General features: G+C 36.0%; 1 protein-coding gene across 1 annotated transcript in view; it reads left to right on the top strand.

Moving 5' to 3' along the window:
* Positions 1 to 716: 716 nt before the first annotated feature.
* LOC138708189 (uncharacterized) overlaps positions 717 to 20,447 on the top strand; it is a 43,081-nt gene continuing 23,350 nt past the window's right edge. Inside the window, exons 1-7 of the mRNA XM_069838470.1 lie at positions 717 to 1,121; positions 3,803 to 3,943; positions 7,909 to 8,051; positions 9,649 to 9,694; positions 10,183 to 10,235; positions 10,367 to 10,533; positions 18,029 to 18,084. Of these exons, the coding sequence (XP_069694571.1) occupies positions 3,819 to 3,943; positions 7,909 to 8,051; positions 9,649 to 9,694; positions 10,183 to 10,235; positions 10,367 to 10,533; positions 18,029 to 18,084 (590 nt within the window). The 5' untranslated portion in view covers positions 717 to 1,121; positions 3,803 to 3,818. The remainder of the gene's footprint in view (positions 1,122 to 3,802; positions 3,944 to 7,908; positions 8,052 to 9,648; positions 9,695 to 10,182; positions 10,236 to 10,366; positions 10,534 to 18,028; positions 18,085 to 20,447) is intronic.

The following is a 20,447-nucleotide window of genomic DNA, read 5'->3' as shown; positions in this document are numbered from 1 at the left end:
TCGATTTTTGTATTGTTTTCTTACCTTCGCGTCAATTGTCAATGAATGTTTTAACGTCAGACATCTTAACGATAATTGCTAGCTACCATCAGCTGGCAGCGTGGTAGTCCATATTGGCAACATGGCACTGTAATTTCAAGCTCGGCCGCTTAACTGTCATGTCCCATCTTTCAAAAAAAAAAGTTAAAGTGCCTAAGGGTAGAAGGTGCGATATCGTACTTATAAATGCTCACGCCCCTACAGAAGAGAAAGACGACCATATAAAGGACAGCTTCTATGAGGAATTTGAACATACTTTTGAGCAGTTATCTAGATATCGCGTCAATTGTCAATGAATGTTTTAACGTCAACCATCTTAACGACAATTCCTAATTTCCATCAGCTGGCAGCTTGGCAGTCCATATTGGGCAACATGGCACAGTAGTTCCAAGCTCGGCCGCCAAACTGTCATGTCCCATCTTTCAAAAAAATAAGAATAGCAATTTACGTTAAGATGGCTGATGTTAAAACATTAATTGACAATTGACGCGAAGGTATGAAAACAATACAAAAATCGACAGAGAATTGAACACGAAACGTACCAATGCTAACATTGTGTGTACAATAAATGTCGCCACGAGAGCTATTAAGCACTCGCCACGTGGAAACGGTAACTTTGGCAACACAACCGTTATTACCATAGCAACAGGCCTACCACGCTATGTGACATTCAGTTGTTTTTCCGATCGCAACGCTCCTGTCACGTCCCATCTTAAAAAAAAAAGTATAGTATACGATCCCCAAATGAAAAATATGGCAATTTTGAAGGAATTGTGCGATCTAGCCCTAATCCAGTCAACCCGCAGAGTTGGCAATGCTGAGTGTGACTTTTTTTTTTTCTTATCTCGGCGGGAAGAGGAAATTCTAATGGACACCGATCAGGATCTGGGCTGTAATTATTGTTGTACGTGTTCTCTATATATGTGTTTATACTTTATAACTCTCTGTTCTTTCGAAAAAACAGTCGTTTCCACGTTCCTGTTTGGTTTATATTGAGCCTATATAGTAGAGTCTGAATCACTTGATATGGTACACAGTTTATGCCGCAAATGTTAAATTAACCACTGTAGATTAAAGGTCTTGTAAGTAAATATTTTTTCTGTTGTTTTGAAAATAATTGTTTAAATTAAAGTGTTGTAAGTGTAACACCAAATATAAACTCTTGCCTTACTTTGAGGCGGAATATAATAGTGAAGTGTATTTCTTCACTTACAATGTTAAAATTATATTAGATTCAAGCAACGTTAAAAACAATTTTGTGCATTATCAGAAGGTTAAATAGCCCAATTAGGCACAGTTTCAAGTTTATCCTGTAGACACGGCAAAATGTTTAAAATATTAGTGCCCTACATATTCCCATATTTTGGGTCTATATGACTATAGGATATCGGTAGTGTGTTTATGAGAATATATGTTGGCTAGATTGGAGAATGGGGTGATATCATGTGGTCGACGTATGTGAGAAGGTTAGTGGGTTACAGCATATTCCGAATCTCATCGGACCGGTAGACAACAATAACGTCACGCTGCAGAGAAATAGGAACACAACTGCTGGAAGGATCGATGGCTGTCATGGCGACTGTATAAGTTGTTGTCTGCTATGCTAGCAAAATTTTGCGAAATTTCCGTGCTGCCATCTCGTTCAAAGAAAAGAGCATAAACAATTTATTTCTTGAACCGGTAGTAATAACTGGTCCGTTGACATGTTCGCTCTTAAGCCATTAACATATTGGTTTTACGTTGTGCCAGACTCATTACAAACAATACAGCAGAACACACCGCCATGATACAACAGTGCACTATGTCATTCGTCTGCTAATTCCCGCCCTATACAAGAACCAATCAGATTCACTGATGCCAACTGATGGAGACTGCCACCACCTCTGCAAGCTGATGGCACCAGTGCGACACTGGTGGAGCATCAGTGTCGCCATCGGTGAAATTCGAAACACCGTGGTGCCTTCAGATTGCTCACCGCTGAGATTCGGAATACGCTCTTAGTTGAGGTGATATCTCAGTGAGTTTTATTTACTCATCGTGTTGGTTTACGTCGGCCATGTTGTGACGTCAGTGTTCTGACGTCATCGTTTGTCAAACTTGACGAAAATTAAGCGATATCCTATAATAAAAGAATCCCGACATAGCTCTCATGGTTGAGGTTACACAAAGTGCAGTTTCCAAAACATGGAAAAGGTATAACACCAATGATGTGGCCGACAGAAGGAGCACAGGTCACCCTAAACTGACAACGGCATGACAGGACCGATATATCCAAACAAATGCGTTGAGGAGACCAACGTCATCCGCTTGGGATTTATAAAATGACCTCTTGAGGGCAACTAGAGTCCGTTTAAGCATGCAAACTGTAAGAAATCGCCTTCACAGTGCACAACTACGGTCATGCAAGCCTATGCGATGTGTCCCACTCAATCGTCAACATCATAGGGAGAGGAAAAGATGGGCTATCCAACATCTGAATTGAGGATTTGGTGAATGGCACAACGTATTATTTGCAGACGAAACACGGATAGAAATTAGACCAGATACATGACGGCAGAGAGAGTGGAGACATAAAGGATACGGTAGAAATTTCCAGAATGTTCAAGACTTTTATGGCTTTGAATGTGGTTTTGGGCTGGAATAATGTTTGGGCATCGTACACCTTTAGTATCTATTCCAGGGTGGTTGAATAACCACAGGTATGTTGCTGAGGTCCTGTGGTCATTTGTCCAACCATTTCGAAACCAGTATGGTGCTGGATTTGTTTTAGTAGATTATAATGCTTGGGCTCATTGTGGACAACCTGCAAGGGAATCGTGCGAGATGCTTATATCAGCAATCTGAATTGAATTACATTGAACATGTCTGGGACAAGTTGAAAACAGCAATTGCTAATTGTCCAGAACCTCCAGAAACGCTTTCAGATCTCATAAGAGCTGCCCAAATGGAATGGGACCACCTTCTTCAAAATGACATCAGCGCATTGATTACAAGCATACCACAGCATGTTAACAATGCTAATGGGGGCCATGCACGGTACCAAGCTGCAGTGAAAAGAAATAAATCGTCACCAGTCAGAGACAGCATTAATTTAATTTTGTTATTAATTATTGTAATTGTTCTGTGATATTGGAAAAAAAAAACACTTTTTTTGTTTACACACACTTTACATTCCAAGTTATGTATTTGTCTGATAAATACAGTTGGTAACGTGTAATCGCAATCCCTTTTTTTTTTGTGTATATTCGAAACTTTTTGTGAGGTGAAATATTAAATCAAAATATAAATTTTTCAACAAAATTGTTGAAATATGCTCAATATGCAAAGTAAGACTGATCTTCTATTAGTCTCTGTTTGAAATGCAGAAATAAAAGAGTATTTCTTAAATATAAGATTTGAATAAAAAAATGCATTTTCGTGTAAATCCTCAGTCTACTGATGATCAGACTCACTCGGGAAGACGTGAAGTCCACAGCTGTCAAATAAATCGCTTAGGCCTATATGTTGACATAATTGTTACATTAATTATAAAATCTCTCCCAATCTTTTGTCATTTGTTAGAAAGGACAGATAGTCCAGATGTGAAAATTTAGATATGATTGAATCTTTTTTTTTACGATTTTTCTTAGCTTAATGAAAAATTTTAAACCTTACTTGAAAATGCCATTTGTTTCATTACCTCAACATTTCTTATTCATATTATAAGTTGAAGTAAAGCTAATTACATAATTGAAAATTATTGTAATTCATTTCATGATTTCAGAACTGTTTAATGAACTATGTTTTACTCATATGATCTGTTGTGTCATAAGGCCCGTGGGAGATTTGCAATTATATGGCTATTGGCAAATAACATGACAGTGACCCTTAAAGAGGTGCTGAATATTCCTCTTTCTGATGTCATGTAAGTATGGAGTTTATATTCAGTACTTTACATTATTATGGTAGTCTGTAATAGCACTGATACCGGTACATTGTAATTCCTCATTGTTTATGAATAATACTGTAACCTCTAACTACGTGCCTCTCATTGATTTCTTTCATATTACTTCATGTTCTTTAATATTCCAGGATTCAGTAGGCCAATATTGATACTTTTTCCAAATATTTCCCTTTTATGTATCCTGTACTTATTTCCTGGTAAATGTAACTTTATTTTTCATTACTTTCTCATTGTATGAAATATAAGCAGAAAGTATTGTAATGCTAAAAAAAAAAGTAAGAAAGAAAGGAAAGATAGAAAAAACCGTTTTCGATTTTTTTCTTCGGAAAAGTGTGTTTCAGCATCCATTTTTGTCGCAGCGGCCATATTAAGGAGTTTGCAAATTCCAGATGTCTAATGTGTTAGTGATTCTTCTTCTTCATCAGGTACTACAACTTCGTAGAAGTTTTGTCCTCAACTATTTTCCGCCATTCATTTCTGTCTTGGATGAGTCTTGGCCAATTCCTTAATTCCAGCTTTCTTATATCCTCTATCACATCATCTTTCCATCTGTTCTTGGGTCTTACTCAACTCCTTATATTCATAGATTTCCAATTATAAATTTTCTTGTCTATTCTATCTTCATCCATGCTATTGATATGCCAGAACCAAGCTAGTCTTTGTGCCTTTATATGATTAATTATGTTATGGTTTTGTATTAATTTATTGAGTTCCATGTTATTTCGAATTCACCAGCTGCCATCTCTTTCTTTAATTGGATCAGAAATCCTTCTCAACATCTTTCTTTCCAAAATTAGAAGTTTTTGAGTAGCTTCTTCTTTAAGGATCCAGGTTTCGCTAGCGTAAGTTACAACTGGCGTAACTGTTGTGTAATATAATCTTAGTTTTGCTTGTTTTGATGCAAGTTTACTTTTAAATAGCCTCCGTATATTCGCAAAGTAAGCTTTATTACCTAAATTAATTCTCTCTTTAATCTCTTCTTCGATGGTGTTATTAGAGTTCACTTTGGATCCAAGACATTTGTAGGATTTCACTCCTTCTAGTGTCACATTATCTAGGTTCAAATTATTTACATCTTTTTGCATGGCAGAGCATTTGAGGTATTTTGTTTTCTCGTTGTTTATTATTAATCCATATTGCATTGATTGCTCTTTAAGATCCAGCATGATTTCAACTAATGCTTGCTTTGTCCTTGCTGTTATCAGTACCTGTATGTCGTCTGCATAGGCTACGCATTGCTTCAATCTTGTGCTTATGTTGCCTCTTAAATCTAGCTCCTTTGTTATTTAGATCTATTACTAGACTGATTAATGTTGCTGTTTAACTCAGGGCCAGGCACGAGAGCGGCTCCATTTAGTCCGCCAGAGCTGCTCTCGCTCCGCAAGGCACTTCAATTCCAAGCCAGAGCAGAACGCTCACGCAGTGGCGGACTCGCATTACAGCTACCTTCCCTGCATTAATGTAACAAGAGCCACGGTTGTTCTAGTCATTCAGTCTGTCAGTACATAATAGTTTATAAGGATATTACATCAATCCATTGTACATTACAGAATTTATAACACTCTTATTAATTTAATGAAATAAATTTCACTCTGTGCACATACACAAATCTTTAGGCTTATTTACATAACCCATACGCACATACTGCAATCTCCTCACCACGGTTCTACGAGACAGGCGTATGGCTTCCACTTCCCCTACTTGCTGTGGACAGAGTTCATCTACCAATATAATTAAATATCGCTTGAAATTACCTTCGTTGAATGTTTTCAATTCCTTTGCAATTTCGTGGCAAATTTTGTAGCTAATTCTCATAGCCTATTCACTAAGTGCATTATTGTCATTCTGTTAATATATAATATAATATATGATATGATATAATATGATATGATATGACATGAGATGATATATGATGTGATATGATATGACCATAAATTAATACAACTTAAAGAAAATGTTTCTCAGGTACATTATGTTAGAGTATTTATTCGATATTTATATTGCATTATAAGTTATTATAGTACATTTAGTAATATATATAATTTTAAATTATACAAATATTATGATATACTATACTATGATATATCATAATACTTGTATAATTTAAAATTATATATTACTAAATGTATAGTAACCTATAATGCAATGTAAATATCAAATAGATACTCTAATATAATGTACCTGAGAAACATTTTCTTTAAGTTGTATTAATTTATGGCGTTCATTACCACATATTTGTCATATTCAGTAGCATGTTGTAAAGAATAATGTCGTTGGATATTGAACCTCTTAATCAAATTAAACACTTTGCTAATCCACTGCTCTCTACCAAAAAGAACTCCTCCTCCCATGATACATTAAAAGCATTGGGAGTAGCAGGATGCTTTAGTGTATGAGCGGAAGCTCCGTCTTCAAAGTTCGCCATCATACTGCAGAGTCACCACTGCACCGACACTGAATGACGTACAGTATGCATACGTCAGAGCGCTCGCAAGACCTGCTCTTTAAAGCACACAGCGCTCATTTCTCAGAATCACGCAATGTGCCCAGCCCTGGTTTAACTCCAGAGATCACTTGGAAATTTATCTGAGTTTATTATGTATTTTAACTTTAGCTGTTGTATTCTGTAACATCATGCTTATTAATTTTATTAATTTCTTTGGTACATTATAATATATGTTAATGATTAAAAAACTAAAATGGATATAATATTACAAGTTTAGTGAATTATTTCAAATTGCTCTTGATTTTCCATTGTCTTATTGACACTGTCCTTTCAGGTGATGCCTGTTCTTTCCACTCAAGGCAATATAAATTTCAATAAAGAGTACTGACATCATTCTGTGTGAGGGAGTAGTAATAATAATAATAATAATAATAACAGCTTTATTTAACCTGGAGTAAGCAATGTGGCTTATTCAGAAGAATATATTTTTTTTCCATTACTGGCAATGAATATAAAAATTCACGACATTTAAAAGATTTGGTCTACCTTTGTCTTCAGATGAACATAAATGGGGTGGGCGGGAAGGATCAGTGAAGTGAATTTCACCATTTGTAACAACATCAAAATGTAGGATACCTCCCTCTGAAGAAGTGCTTGAATGGAATACAAATTAAAATATAAATAAAAAATAAGTACATGTATGAGCATAACGATGTGATGAAGCGAATCTGAATAGTATTTTATTAGTTTTTATTTATATAACCATGTAACAACTTAACCTGCTGAGAGACTTGTCATTATACTGTATTAACGTGATAAGCTGTATGAGTTTTGCAAAGGAAATTGAAGTAGGCTACTCTGAGAAACCATACCCAAAAGTCAATTAGTTAAAAATCTGAAAGAAAATAACTGAGATCAAATTCAAAACGAGTTAAAAACAAATCTCTTTCGAACTGCAGAAGATCTTGTGCTTCCTTCCATTTAATGTTCAGCAGTAAAGAATAAAATTTAAATAAACTCTTGACGACTTAAAAATTTGACAATACTCTAATCACTCTTAAATCCTACTTGTTTTTTTGTACTAAAGGGTGAAAAGTAAGTGATTTCACAAATTGAGCAATATTTATTCATAGTCAGTCTAACCTGGAACCTAATTTCCTGTAATTTACTTTTTCTTGGTCATAACTCCCAAAATATATCTTGAGTACAACCCCATATGAAATGGACATCTGGAATTGTTTCCTTAGAAGCAAAATGTTGAGAGAACAATTTGATCACTTACCATCTAGTGTGTAAGTCATAAAAAATATCAGATCTACCACTTTTTCCATGAAGTGCTGTATTTAATTTCCATTTAAAGTAAGAATGTAACATTAATTCAAAACGACATTAATAGTTTCCTATACTGCAAGTACATAAGTTAAATTGATTGTTTATATAAGAAAATATTTTAATAATTTTTTATACATATATATTTCAGCAATGACCTTACAAGTATTGTTCATGGGAACTATCCTGCAGATCTGCCTGGTGATTCTGGAAAAGGATTTTCTTTGTACCTTTGCAATAAATTGTATTATGGAGTTGTGATGGCTGAAAAAATACAATTGGATACTTTCAATAGTAAGTTGAAATTTATTTATTTCATTTTGGGTGGTACCACACAACTGGGATTGAAAACTAATCATATTAACTCTCGGTAGAGTTGGTTTCATCAAGTTGACCAGGGAATGCAATAGTGGAGCCATCTCTCGTGATTTCTTTTTTAACCATTGAAGTGATAAGAGAAGCAGAATTGACCAGTCCCTGTCTGTTCTGTAAGCCAAGTTGCATTAAAGGATTGGAGACCCTCCCTACGCCTCTTTGAGTGCCATCCAATCCACTGAAATTCTGTCTCCTCGTCTTTGTGCTAAGATGTTATGTGCACAAAAAAGTACCGGTATTGGACAATATACATTTCATCTCCAATAAAGAATGTTCCAGCTAACACTATGGGGAAACATAGTTGTTTCCAATAACAGCATAATTGCTGCTGATACAATATTGAAATATGTAAGCTTATCCCTAACTCTTTTGCTCAATAATTTTGACCCAGAATTTTTATGATATAATCAGGCTGTTGAAAAACACAGTTATGTTTTGTATTACACAAAAATAATATTGTACTGTATTACTTATAATACACCATTCAAACTTAAACTGCAGACAGTACTCGAGAAGTCTCCTTACTTCCCCAGGGCCCAACAATATCCATAACAATGTGCTCAGAAGCTTACTACCAGTACCGGCTGATTAGTTTTTCTTCTGTTTCTGTACAACAGAATCTTGTTTGAGGAGATTTCTCCTTCCACGTGGCATTCTGCCATATTAATCCAAGTCTAGATACTGGGAGGAATCCATCTTTGTTTATTGGCTATATAGAGGGAAGAGTTTATGATGGTAATTATTAAAAAAATTCGCATTAATATTCGGATAAAATTAACGAGTAATAACTGAAATAAAAGTAAAAAAAAAAAAAAAACACAGCATATTGATTAAGTTTATATTCAAGTAAAGTGATGTCATTCCAGGTTGCCAAAGAGCGTCAGAAGCCAAAAGGAAGTAAGATCCAATATATGGATTTTTAGGTTGTGGTTGATTCATATATAGTATTTTATACTTGTTTTGATGTTGGTACTCCCGAATTGCAGGGATGGATAGTTGCGTATATATTTCAATATTTTCCCTCAATAGAAATGATATGTTCCCTCACTAAAACAATTTGATCTTTTTCCCGAAAATTTGTTGCTATTCACCCCATTTTACTGTAAGTCATAATGCTGTATGCAAAGTGGAACATTCATGTCACCATATATCAAAATAGAGATTTTGGACTTACTTCCTTTTGGCTTTTGTTGAGGTAAGGACTCATTTCTACCTTTTGCTTTCGGTCTTTTAAATGTGAGGAGAATTATATTAGGAGAGTGATATGTTCTTGATATATGGCACAGTCACAGTCTAGTATATACAGTCGCGAAGCTCAATACGTAATAAATATGCAAACATTAGGTAGTTGCTCACCACTAGGATCGCTAATATAGCCTCATTACAGGCAATGCAAAATAGTACCGTCACAGTCTATTGTTTCTAGCACCCTCAAAACTCAAGCTTCGTGACTGTATATAGTAGACTGTGGTACAATCCTTAATTTTAATGAAACGTGTACTTTTTCTTTCCATAGGTGAGCTCCTGAAGCCAAAATTTGGCATTTCATTGGAAGAAGAAGGGTATGAAATATAGTTTCCTTATTTACACATTCACTTTGTGCATGAAATCAACACTAATAAGAGTGCATGTATGAATGTTTTGTGATTAATGTCCTTTATGAATTTTTTTATTATTTTATTTTATTATTATTATTATTATTATTATTATTATTATTAATTTATTTTATTATTTTTTTTTTATTTAGGCATATATGATGGCGATCTCAAATTTTAAGGCATTAATTTTATACCGGTACTATTCTCATGACTTTACTACTTTCTGAAACTTTGTTTAGTGGACAGTAATCTTGCACAATGCCAAATGTCGGAATCTCACAAAGATCATGGAGTTCTGGAGTTATACAGTTTTAGTGAGAGTATGGATTGGTTGTGATACTTTAATTTATTGTTTGTAAAAGAATCTCTGGTGTGAAATTCTTTTAGCATAACATTATTCAGCAGATAGCTTTTTGTTACGAAAATATTAATTTAATTAACTTCCTTAAAAGGGTCAAGACCAGAAAGAAAGCAGTCAAGAGAAAACCTGCAGTTCAGCCTGAAGGTAATTGCCACAGTATTTTTTTTTAATTAAAGTTACAGGTATTAATGTACGTACTTGAATATTGTTTTATGCTTTCATGTAACAAAATTCAGAATGTCTTAGTGTATAATGTTCTATTTATGCCTGAACAGGAGGCAGAAGAAAGTCTGTAATATTTAATGAAGAAGACTTCATGTTGGAACCACCTGCCATTGATATCACTGAACACCTAGATCAGAACGGAGATGTTATAAGAGTTCCAGAAGGGAAAATCACATTAGTTGATTATTTACCACATATCGAACCCGAAATTGATCAGGTAATCTTACATAAGTTTTGTGCTAATATTAAATCAAGAAATTTAACTGCGTGAAATTTCAGAATCATTAGTATATTTAGCATAGCAAAAGTGAAGCTAGCTCTGTTCGCCAGTGTAAGTAACAATGGCAAGTGCAAGTTAGGCAGCTGCAGTGTACCTAGGTATAACATAGCAGCAAAAAATATACATTTGCAACACATTATAACAGGTTTGTTCCATCCATGATGGTGGTAGTTACAGTAGCATTGGTGTAGTGGAGGTGGTGGTGGCGGCAGCATCAGTGATGGCTGTAGGGGGTAGTTGTTATAGTTGATAGATAGATAGATGGATGGATGGATGGATCGATGGATCGATAGATAGATAGATAGATAGATAGATGGATGGATCGATAGATAGATAGATAGATAGATAGATAGATAGATAGATAGATAGATAGATAGATAGATAGATAGATAGATAGATAGATAGATAGATAGATAGATAGATAGATAGATAGATAGATAGATAGATAGATAGATAGATAGATAGATAGATAGATAGATAGATAGATAGATAGATAGATAGATAGATAGATAGATAGATAGATAGATAGATAGATAGATAGATAGATAGATAGATAGATAGATAGATAGATAGATAGATAGATAGATAGATAGATAGATAGATAGATAGATAGATAGATAGATAGATAGATAGATAGATAGATAGATAGATAGATAGATAGATAGATAGATAGATAGATAGATAGATAGATAGATAGATAGATAGACAGATAGAGAGACAGACAGACAGAGAGACAGACAGACAGACAGACAGACAGACAGACAGACAGACAGACAGACAGAGAGACAGACAGACAGAGAGACAGAGAGACAGAGAGACAGAGAGACAGAGAGACAGATAGACAGATAGACAGATAGACAGATAGACAGATAGACAGATAGACAGATAGATAGATAGATAGATTCGTTCCATAACATTCTTACATTTGCTTTATAGCATAGAATAAAGAACTTGTCCAATTCTTACGTTTAAATATAAATGCAATACATATAAAATGCAAATATGAAATATGTACAGAATTAATACCTTAATAACAATAATATTTTACATAATGTAATATTTACCATTTAACAGTACCGGTATTAAAATATTTACACAATACTGTAAAATGTCAAGAATTCATCTACAGAATAGAAAGTGTGAGATATTAAGTAATTTTTTAGTTTTACCTTAAATAATGCAGAGTTTTGGCTATGATTCTTAATGTCTTCAGGAAGACTATTGAACATTTTTATTGCCATGTAATGTACTCCCCTTTGATAGCATGATAAATTTGATGATGGCATATGAAAATCATTCATTCTGCGGGTATTTATACTATGTATGGCTGAGTTAGTTGGAAAATGTTCTTTATTACATAAGAGGAAATTTATTATAGAGTATATGTATTGATTTGTTAAGGTTAGAATCTCTAATTTTTTAAAAATAATCTACATGATTCTCTAGCCTTTGCTCCAACTATTATTCTAATGACTCTTTGTTGTGGCATTAGTGGTGTAATGTCATTGCTGGTGACAGTGAGGGTGATGTTTTTGTGTTGGTATGGCAGTAATGATGGTACTGGCAGTTTATGTTGGTGGTGTTTTTTTTATTAGGTTATTTAACGACACAGTATCAAATAAGTTATTTAGCGTCGGTGGGGTTGGTGATAGCGAGATAATATTTGGTGATATGAGGCCTAGGATTCGCATTAGATCACCTGACATTAGCCTTACGATTGGGAAAAACCTTGGATAAAACCCAACCAAGTAATCAGCCTAAGTGGGGATCGAACCTGCGCCCGAGTGTAACTCTGGATCGGCAGGCAAGCACCTTAGCCGACTGTGCTATGGTGGTGGCTTTAGTGATGTTGGCGATAGTGAATGTGGTAGTAGTGGTGGTTGTGGCTGTGGTGGCGGTAACACAGCAGTTGTGTTTGTGATGATAAGTATGACGCACTCATCATTACGCCCATGTTTCCCAGCATTCACAGTGTTGCTACCAACAATCAAAATCACCACCACCACGATAATCCTAATTCAGGCCTGTACTCAAGTGTTGGCTTCAATTTCCGCTTGGACTGAGTGCCTGGTTGGCTGGTTGGGCTTTTCTAAGGTTTTTCCCTAACTTTGAGGTGGGTATCAGGTAATCCCATGGTGAATCCTCGGCCTCATCTCGCCAAATACTATCTCACAATCACTAAACACATCGGTTCTAAATAACCTAGCATACATTGTCGTTAAATAACTAAGGAACACACTGATACTACCTTCAATAATTTTTCAGTTGTTAGTAATCTTTCAGTTGTTACCCTTAACAACACGCTATTCCCTTATTCATCTGTCGTAAAAAATCTTGGCTTCTTTTTCGATAATAATCTAAATTGGAAATTTCAAGTTAAAGAAACGATAAAAAAAATCTGTTCCTCCATTCACTGTTTGAGTTGCTTGAGGAACTTCTTGCCCCAGTAACTAAAACTTACCCTAGTACAAACCCTAGTAATGCCGCACTTCGATTATTGTGACGTTTTGTTAAGTGACCTAAGTTCTGAACTGTCAGTCAAGTTACAGTGAGCTCAGAATATGTGCGTCAGATACGTGTGCAACATCCGACGATATGATCACATATCACCGTCCTTCGCAAGTCTTTCGTGGCTCCGACTTAAAGAATGCAGAACTTTACACTCTTTGTTTTTACTCTTTCGAATTCTGCACACCTCAACACCAGATCACTTATCTGTGGCACGCTAAGTATACCTCTTCATAGAACATCTTGTTATTCATCATCTTTTACAGTATCCACCTCGCGTCAATGGAATTGTCACAAAGTATTAGGGGCTGCAAGACAATAAACACCTTTAAAAACAGCTTAAAAGATAACCTTATTAGCATTTCACTCCAATCTTACTATCACTGACTACATTGTTACTTCTTTCTTTAGATATCATCCTGATAGTGCTGTATTTTCAAAATTGTCTCATAATAATCTCTTTCTGTTATCTAATATTATTTGAAATATATTAACATTCTATGTATTTTTGCTTAATTCTGCTACATAGTTTATTTCAGTGTTTAATTAATAGTTCATAGTATTTTGTTGTTTAATTCGTAAATAACTCTTGTATACATGTAACTCTCATCTAAATCAAATTGTTGAATTCTTTGTAAGTTCATGCATATGTATATATGCTTTTTGCTGGTTGAGTGGAAGAGAAGGCCTTACGACCTTAACTCTGCCAGCTAAAATAAATCATTATTATTATTATTATTATTATTATTATTATTATTATTATTATTATTATTATTATACCAGCAATGATTTTTAACAGTATCAAGAAATTCTCTGCCACCACCAACTCAACCCATCAGAACACCACCATCAATAACATCACTACCACTGCTATCACCACCAACACAGCAATCATTCCTGTTACCACTGCCAGATCAGCATTACAGTATTACCGCTATCATAATAAATCACCACCATTATCATTATCATTATCAGGATCAGTACACTTGTTTAGTACCAACTGAAATTTTTTCTATCACACTTGCTGCTGTTGCCCATGCTAGTAATGATAAGAGTTTTGGTAGTGATGCTATAATATTACAACAGGAATTGCTAATGTTTTACTGGTGGTCGAATAATAGTGGAACAGATTTGTACAGAAGGCCTACAATTTTTGTGTCTAGTGAATACACAGAATAAATAAACATCTCTTGAGACACTATTAGTTTGAAAAAATATTGTCTGACGAAAAACACTAAACTGTTTCTATTGTTACATGTAGGAGGAAGGTAGGCCCTATGCACAGTGAGATACAACAGTTCAAGAATTGTTTAAAAATGTTTCTGCAAACAATTTTTATTTTTCAAATACATTAAGATTCATTATGAATATTAAATACAAATACATGTCTCCGGTGATACCATCAGGTCCTACTGATTTATGAGTTTTCAATTTAGAAATCCTTCTCCTTATGTACTTAGGCTTGATAGAAAACTGACCCGTATTTTCCACAGAAGCTAAGTTTGGTATTATTGCCCTCATCCCAAAAACAGTGGCATAATAGGAATTTAGTTTTTCTGCTTTTTCGCTGTCCTGTACAATAAATTGTTTTATGAAATGTTGAATGACCTTAAGAAACGTTGAGAATTCATCCAGTCACCTAAATAATAAAAGAAGGAACTTAAACGTGAATACAATATAATTAAATACAATTCTTAAAATTATTAATATAACTTGACAGAATAATTGATATATTTATAAACACAGAGTAAATACACCTACAGTATAATTGCAATGTATGAATCATGTACTCAATGCAGTAGCTCTTCTAGTCTGTATGGGCATTTTTCTGTCAAGTATTTTGTTGTGTATATCAATTCTCGATGCCCGTGCGTCCGACTTTAAACGGTTCAAACCTACCCGCGCAAATTAGAGTCGCTGCTTTCTCTCTCTCAGAAAGCAGGTTGGCTCGCTTTTTTCCCTCTTGTGAGGGAGAAAGCAAGGATCGCGCGGCGACGAGTCTCGTTGGCAGTATAGATACCCCCAGGCACTGTGACGTCAACGGCGTCCTCAACCACCATTGTTCCGAGGGGTATAAATATGGCTTGGACACAAGGCCAGGCCACTCGTTCACCAGATGGCAAAGAGGTAGCTCTAACGCGTCCTCCGTCACTGGCAGCAGTCTTCCAACCAGGCTTACGCTATGGTTGTCTTTTGTTCGGACGTGTCTACACACGGCCACCACTCCGGGAACAGGGAGCCAAGCTGCGCCCCTGTCTCCTGGATACTTTCCTACACCAGCCGAATCTTCCTCATTTCTTACGTATTCTAAACTTATTTTATTCTCGTCTCGCTACTAGTCTCATCACCACCTCCAACCCATCCACTTCTCTTCCTGACTTCAACTCCCCACTTATCCCGGCTTGTTCATAAACCACAGTCCTCTCCTGTTTTCCCCCCCTCTAGTGTCGATAAGTCGTATAGTACGCTGTGTTGATCCTCCGAACGCTAGAGACCACCAACCCCCCCCCCCTAGTGTCGGTAAGTCGCATAGTACGCTGTGTTGATCCTCCGAACACTAGGGGCCACCATTCCTCCCCCTCTTGGAGTCGGTAAGTCGCATAGTACGCTGTGTTGATCCTCCGAACGCTAGGGGCCACCATTCCTCCCCCTCTTGGAGTCGGTAAGTCGCATAGTACGCTGTGTTGATCCTCCGAATCCAAAGGGGTGTGTTCTCGAACGTCGATAAGTCGCACAGTACGCTGTGTTGGATCCTTCGACCTAGAGAATCAACCATCATCCCGATTCCATCTCTCTCGTTATCCTGCCCACCCCACAACACACATGAAAGCAAGCCGATTTTCCCCAGGCACTCCCGTTACCCCTACCTCCCTTTCATTCAAGTCGTACTGTACTATCACCCCTCATAACTCTCCTCGCATCGAAGCCTCAAGGACGAATTTCTAAACTATCAATTTCTATCACGACTCTCCCGTTACCCCTACCACAGGACTAGGAGGAACCTCAGTTATACTTTCTTTGTTAGCTATTTCTGTAATAAACAAATGTTACTTTAAAACAGTCTTTCCTTTAAACTTCACCACAGTTCCTTATTATTACCCCCACCCACAAGCGACAGCCATCTTGTCACGTCACTCCCGTTTCCCCTCCCCACCTCGACAACACGTCGGAGAGGAACGACCAAGGAGACCGGCGTACGACAATTTTTTTAGTTTCAGGTTAAAAGTATTATTCTGTACAGTTTTATATGTTTGGATAATTTGTTATATAGGTTTATTTGTATGATATATGGGCATTTTTCTGTTGCCACTTTGTTTATGGTCTCTCTATGATAGTTTGTGTGTCCTCTTGTATTATATGAATGTAGTTTTTTATTTACTGGATATAACGTTTTCTTAACTAGTGTTATTACTTTAAAAGCATAAATACCTATTACTGTCAGTATACTGTATTTTTTAAATATTGGTTTACAGGTTTCACTAATTTCTAGGTTTAGGGACAATTTCATTACTGAGGAAAGAACAATATTTTGTATATTTTCCTCATAAGGAACACTGCAAGATATGTCTTTTTATCTTTCACGCTCCACTAAGCAGTATAAAAATGGAGGTATTAAAAAATAAATAAATCTGGTTTAAAACAATGTTTTTCAGCATCCTATAACAAATTTGTTAGATTTGTTAGATCTGTCTCTCAGTGCAAATCTTACATCTGCCATAGCAAAATTTCATTAATTAAATGACACACACTTCGAAATTTCCAGCTAATTTTCTAGAATAATATTAGTCGAAATAATACCAACAACAGTCTGGATTTCCAGATATTTTTACAATTGTTGTATCTGTAGACTCTTATTCGAAGAATGTGGTCCAGAATTATTGCTCTTTGTTTCAGTTTGCTTTCAAGAACAAAAGTTCTAAGGGGCTGGATGTTGTACATTTTTTTAGTTTAATGTTGGTTGGTTAACAGAAACATTCATTACATATGTAACGTAAATTCAAACATGTATTAGGTTGGTTTTGAGAAAAAAAATGCTGTCTCCCTCTTTCTTTCTTTTAATTTTTTTCTGTCCTATTTAATTACATGTTTATTCTATCTGTGTATGATTTCTTGGCAAGTGAAAAATAATTAATAACTTCGATATAATATATTTAACATATATTGTAATTTACTAATTTTAGATTGTGTTGTAATATTGTATTAAAAATCAAAGCTTATTACTTCACAAATATATATGGTGAAATCTTGAAGTCCACAACATATGCAAGATAATTTACATATTATTTGATTGCTGTTGTTGTTGTTGTTATTATTATTATCATCGTCGTACTATCTTAGTTGTAATCCCTCTTACCTTGTGTGTCAGAAGATGTCCTGCGTAACAATGATCTAAATTTATAAATTGGCCTTTAATGTAATTGAATAGCTGTCCAGAACAAGGTTGTAACAAGCAAATACGGAATTCTTAAAAAATGGAGAAAAACACATTGCACTGTACATTAATTTTTTAGAGCAAGGTTGATAATCAGACATGTGTGGTGATTTAATACGAGTACAAGCACTACACATAGCGCATTGTTGACAACCATTATTCACGAAAAAAATCACCTTATGAAAAATGAGGGTTACAACCTTGTTCTGGGCGGCTATTCAATTAGAAATTAGATTAAGATCTAGAAATAAGATCGATGAGGCCATGATTTGTAAAATTCTATATCGTGAATAAACTACTACCAGTACTGCTGCTGCTGCTGCTGCTGCTGCCATGACCACCACTACTACTACTAGTTACGCAGTTACTTAAAAAATTCCGACCAATGGCATTGTTTAATATTTAACATTGTTAAAACAATTAGAGTACTTACATGGAATGGTATTGTCCATTATAGTTAATATGTCAAAAATCCTCCTTTTTTGTTTATAGACTTTCCGTGAAGAACCTGAATCTGTGTCAGCAGCACTTATAGAATCACGAGACATGTATGTATTACTGATTTCAATTTTCATTCATTCATAATACTATTATACAAGGTGGAAGTGAAATAGCGTTGCAGATTTCCAGAGTGAATACCCCATGTTGTATGTAACAAAAGCTATAATATCATATTGGTGGAAAGTTAATAGTTTTTTTTTTCTTTTCAGAAAAAAATGTTTTCCTAAATGTTTAACAATCTCTTATTCGGTAACTATTGCGAGTAGGATCGTGATTTTTGTCCATATCGATAAGAAATCTAATAAAGAATGATTTATCTCTGTGGCATATTTCAATAGCATGCACGGTTTTCGTGTAAATTTAATTTTGAAAACCCCTAAATTCAAACCGTTGCATGAAGCGAACGCGTGGAAAATTCTAGGCAGCTTATGTATGGAGACTCACCAAGTTCGTTGACCTCTTACATCTGTACAGTATACAAGTAGAGTGTTTTAGCAATGATGTTGCTGGACTGCTGAAACTTCAAACTTAATTTTCTGATTAACTGTGCATTTAATCACAAAACGTAATATAGGTTTTCCATTCATTTACATGTACCCTATCAACTCTTTCAGTCTGCAAGGTTATTTCACTTCCACCCTGTAAGTACAGGATAATTAAATTTTGTATCTGATTAAAAGAAAGTTGTGAAATTACACATACTTGCTCAGTATTGCTGTGTGTGAAGGTATGTCCATGATTACAATAATTCATTTCTTTTTTAGTTCCTAAATTGACAATCAACGTATATTTACATTATCATAAAATAAGGGAATAACTAGTTGAAACGGGCTTTCGGGCTAAGATGCCATGGTCTACTGGTGCTCATGTTCCCAAACGTTTCGTCTACTACTGTGACAGACATCTTCAGTGGTTAGGTATCCTAGGTCGAAGTCTTCTGCTAGGGATACCTGTAGCAACTGATAACCTGACTGGTTGCTTATCCTTATTTATAGAGCCGGGGATTGGCCTGGGTGTTCCGTTGTCGCGGTGGTCCGCACCTGTCAGATCTCTGTGGCCTTGGACTGGCCATGGCGCTTCGTTGTCGCGGCAGTCCGCACCTGCTAGATGTCGGTGGACTTGGGCTGGTCGTGGCGTACTGTTGTCGTGGCGGTCCGCACCTGCTAGATCTCGGTGGACTTGGGCTGGTCGTGGTGTACTGTTGTCGCGGCGGTCCACACCTGCTAGATCTCAGTGGCCTTGGGCTGGTTGTGGCGTACTGTTGTCGCGGCGGTCCGCAGTCACTGGATTGCTGGATTGGAGAAACAGACATCCTCAGTAACACATCCAATTACTTCCCCCGTCTATTCCGGGAAGTGATTGAAATCCATAAACATACCAACAACTTCAACTGCTGGAATCCTGCCCTGAAAAGTACTCATACTAAACCTGTGCTCAGCGACGGTACGACAGACGGAAAGAAATCCTGTGAGTGCAGTCCGCCACGACAACGGTACGCCACGACCAAGGCCACCGAGATCTAGCAGGTGCGGACCGCCACGACCAGTCCAAGGCCACAGAGATCCAACAGGTGCGGACTGCCACGACAACGGAACATCCAGGCCAATCCCAGGCTCTATAAATAAGGATAAGCAACCAATCAGGTTATCAGTTGCTACAGGTATCCCTAGCAGAAGACTTCGACCTAGGATACCTAACCACCGAAGATGTCTGCCGCAGTAGTAGACGAAACGTCTGGGAACATCAGCACCAGTAGACCACGGCATCTTAACCTGAAAGCTCCGTTTCAACTAGACGCTGGCCGTGAAAGCCTGCATGCTGAGATTAAGGGAGTAACTGTTTGTTTACTGTATTCAAATATGATAATCTTTTCTTTTCATGGGATTTCATTAATTTTTTATTAAAAAAATTCTAACTTTATGTCTTATCGTATTTTTATTCCATCGAAATGCCGCTTTGTAAGGTTGACCATTGTTATTATTTGACCTGGCTGTTATACATAGTCCCAGCAAAGAGTACTGCAAGCGAGAATACTTAGAAATGCGGCGAAAGAACAACATTTAATTTACTCAGAAAATAATACAAAGCAATAGACACGAAATTATTTATTAAATAATGCGTATACAGACAATTGAAGAACTGCTATTGTTTAGGGGATATCACATTAAAATGATGATAGACATGAACCTAAAAAAATATATGTTTCTTCCGTGATAACTTAGAGTGCAGGTATCTGGAAAATACTAAAAATAGCTTAATATACTGTATACTTTGACATTGCAATGGTCTATTTCACAAGTGCTAACCTATTTTCAGGCAAGAAAATTGTACTGTCCCTTGTCTTCCTGTTAGGGACATAATACAGCTGCTAGCACATAAGGCTTAAGCTAAGAAACTGTAGTATGTACAA

The sequence above is a fragment of the Periplaneta americana genome, chromosome 10 (genome assembly GCF_040183065.1).
Source record: "Periplaneta americana isolate PAMFEO1 chromosome 10, P.americana_PAMFEO1_priV1, whole genome shotgun sequence".
Classification (NCBI taxonomy): Eukaryota; Metazoa; Arthropoda; class Insecta; order Blattodea; family Blattidae; genus Periplaneta; species Periplaneta americana.
This window is presented reverse-complemented; position numbering and strand designations above follow the sequence as displayed.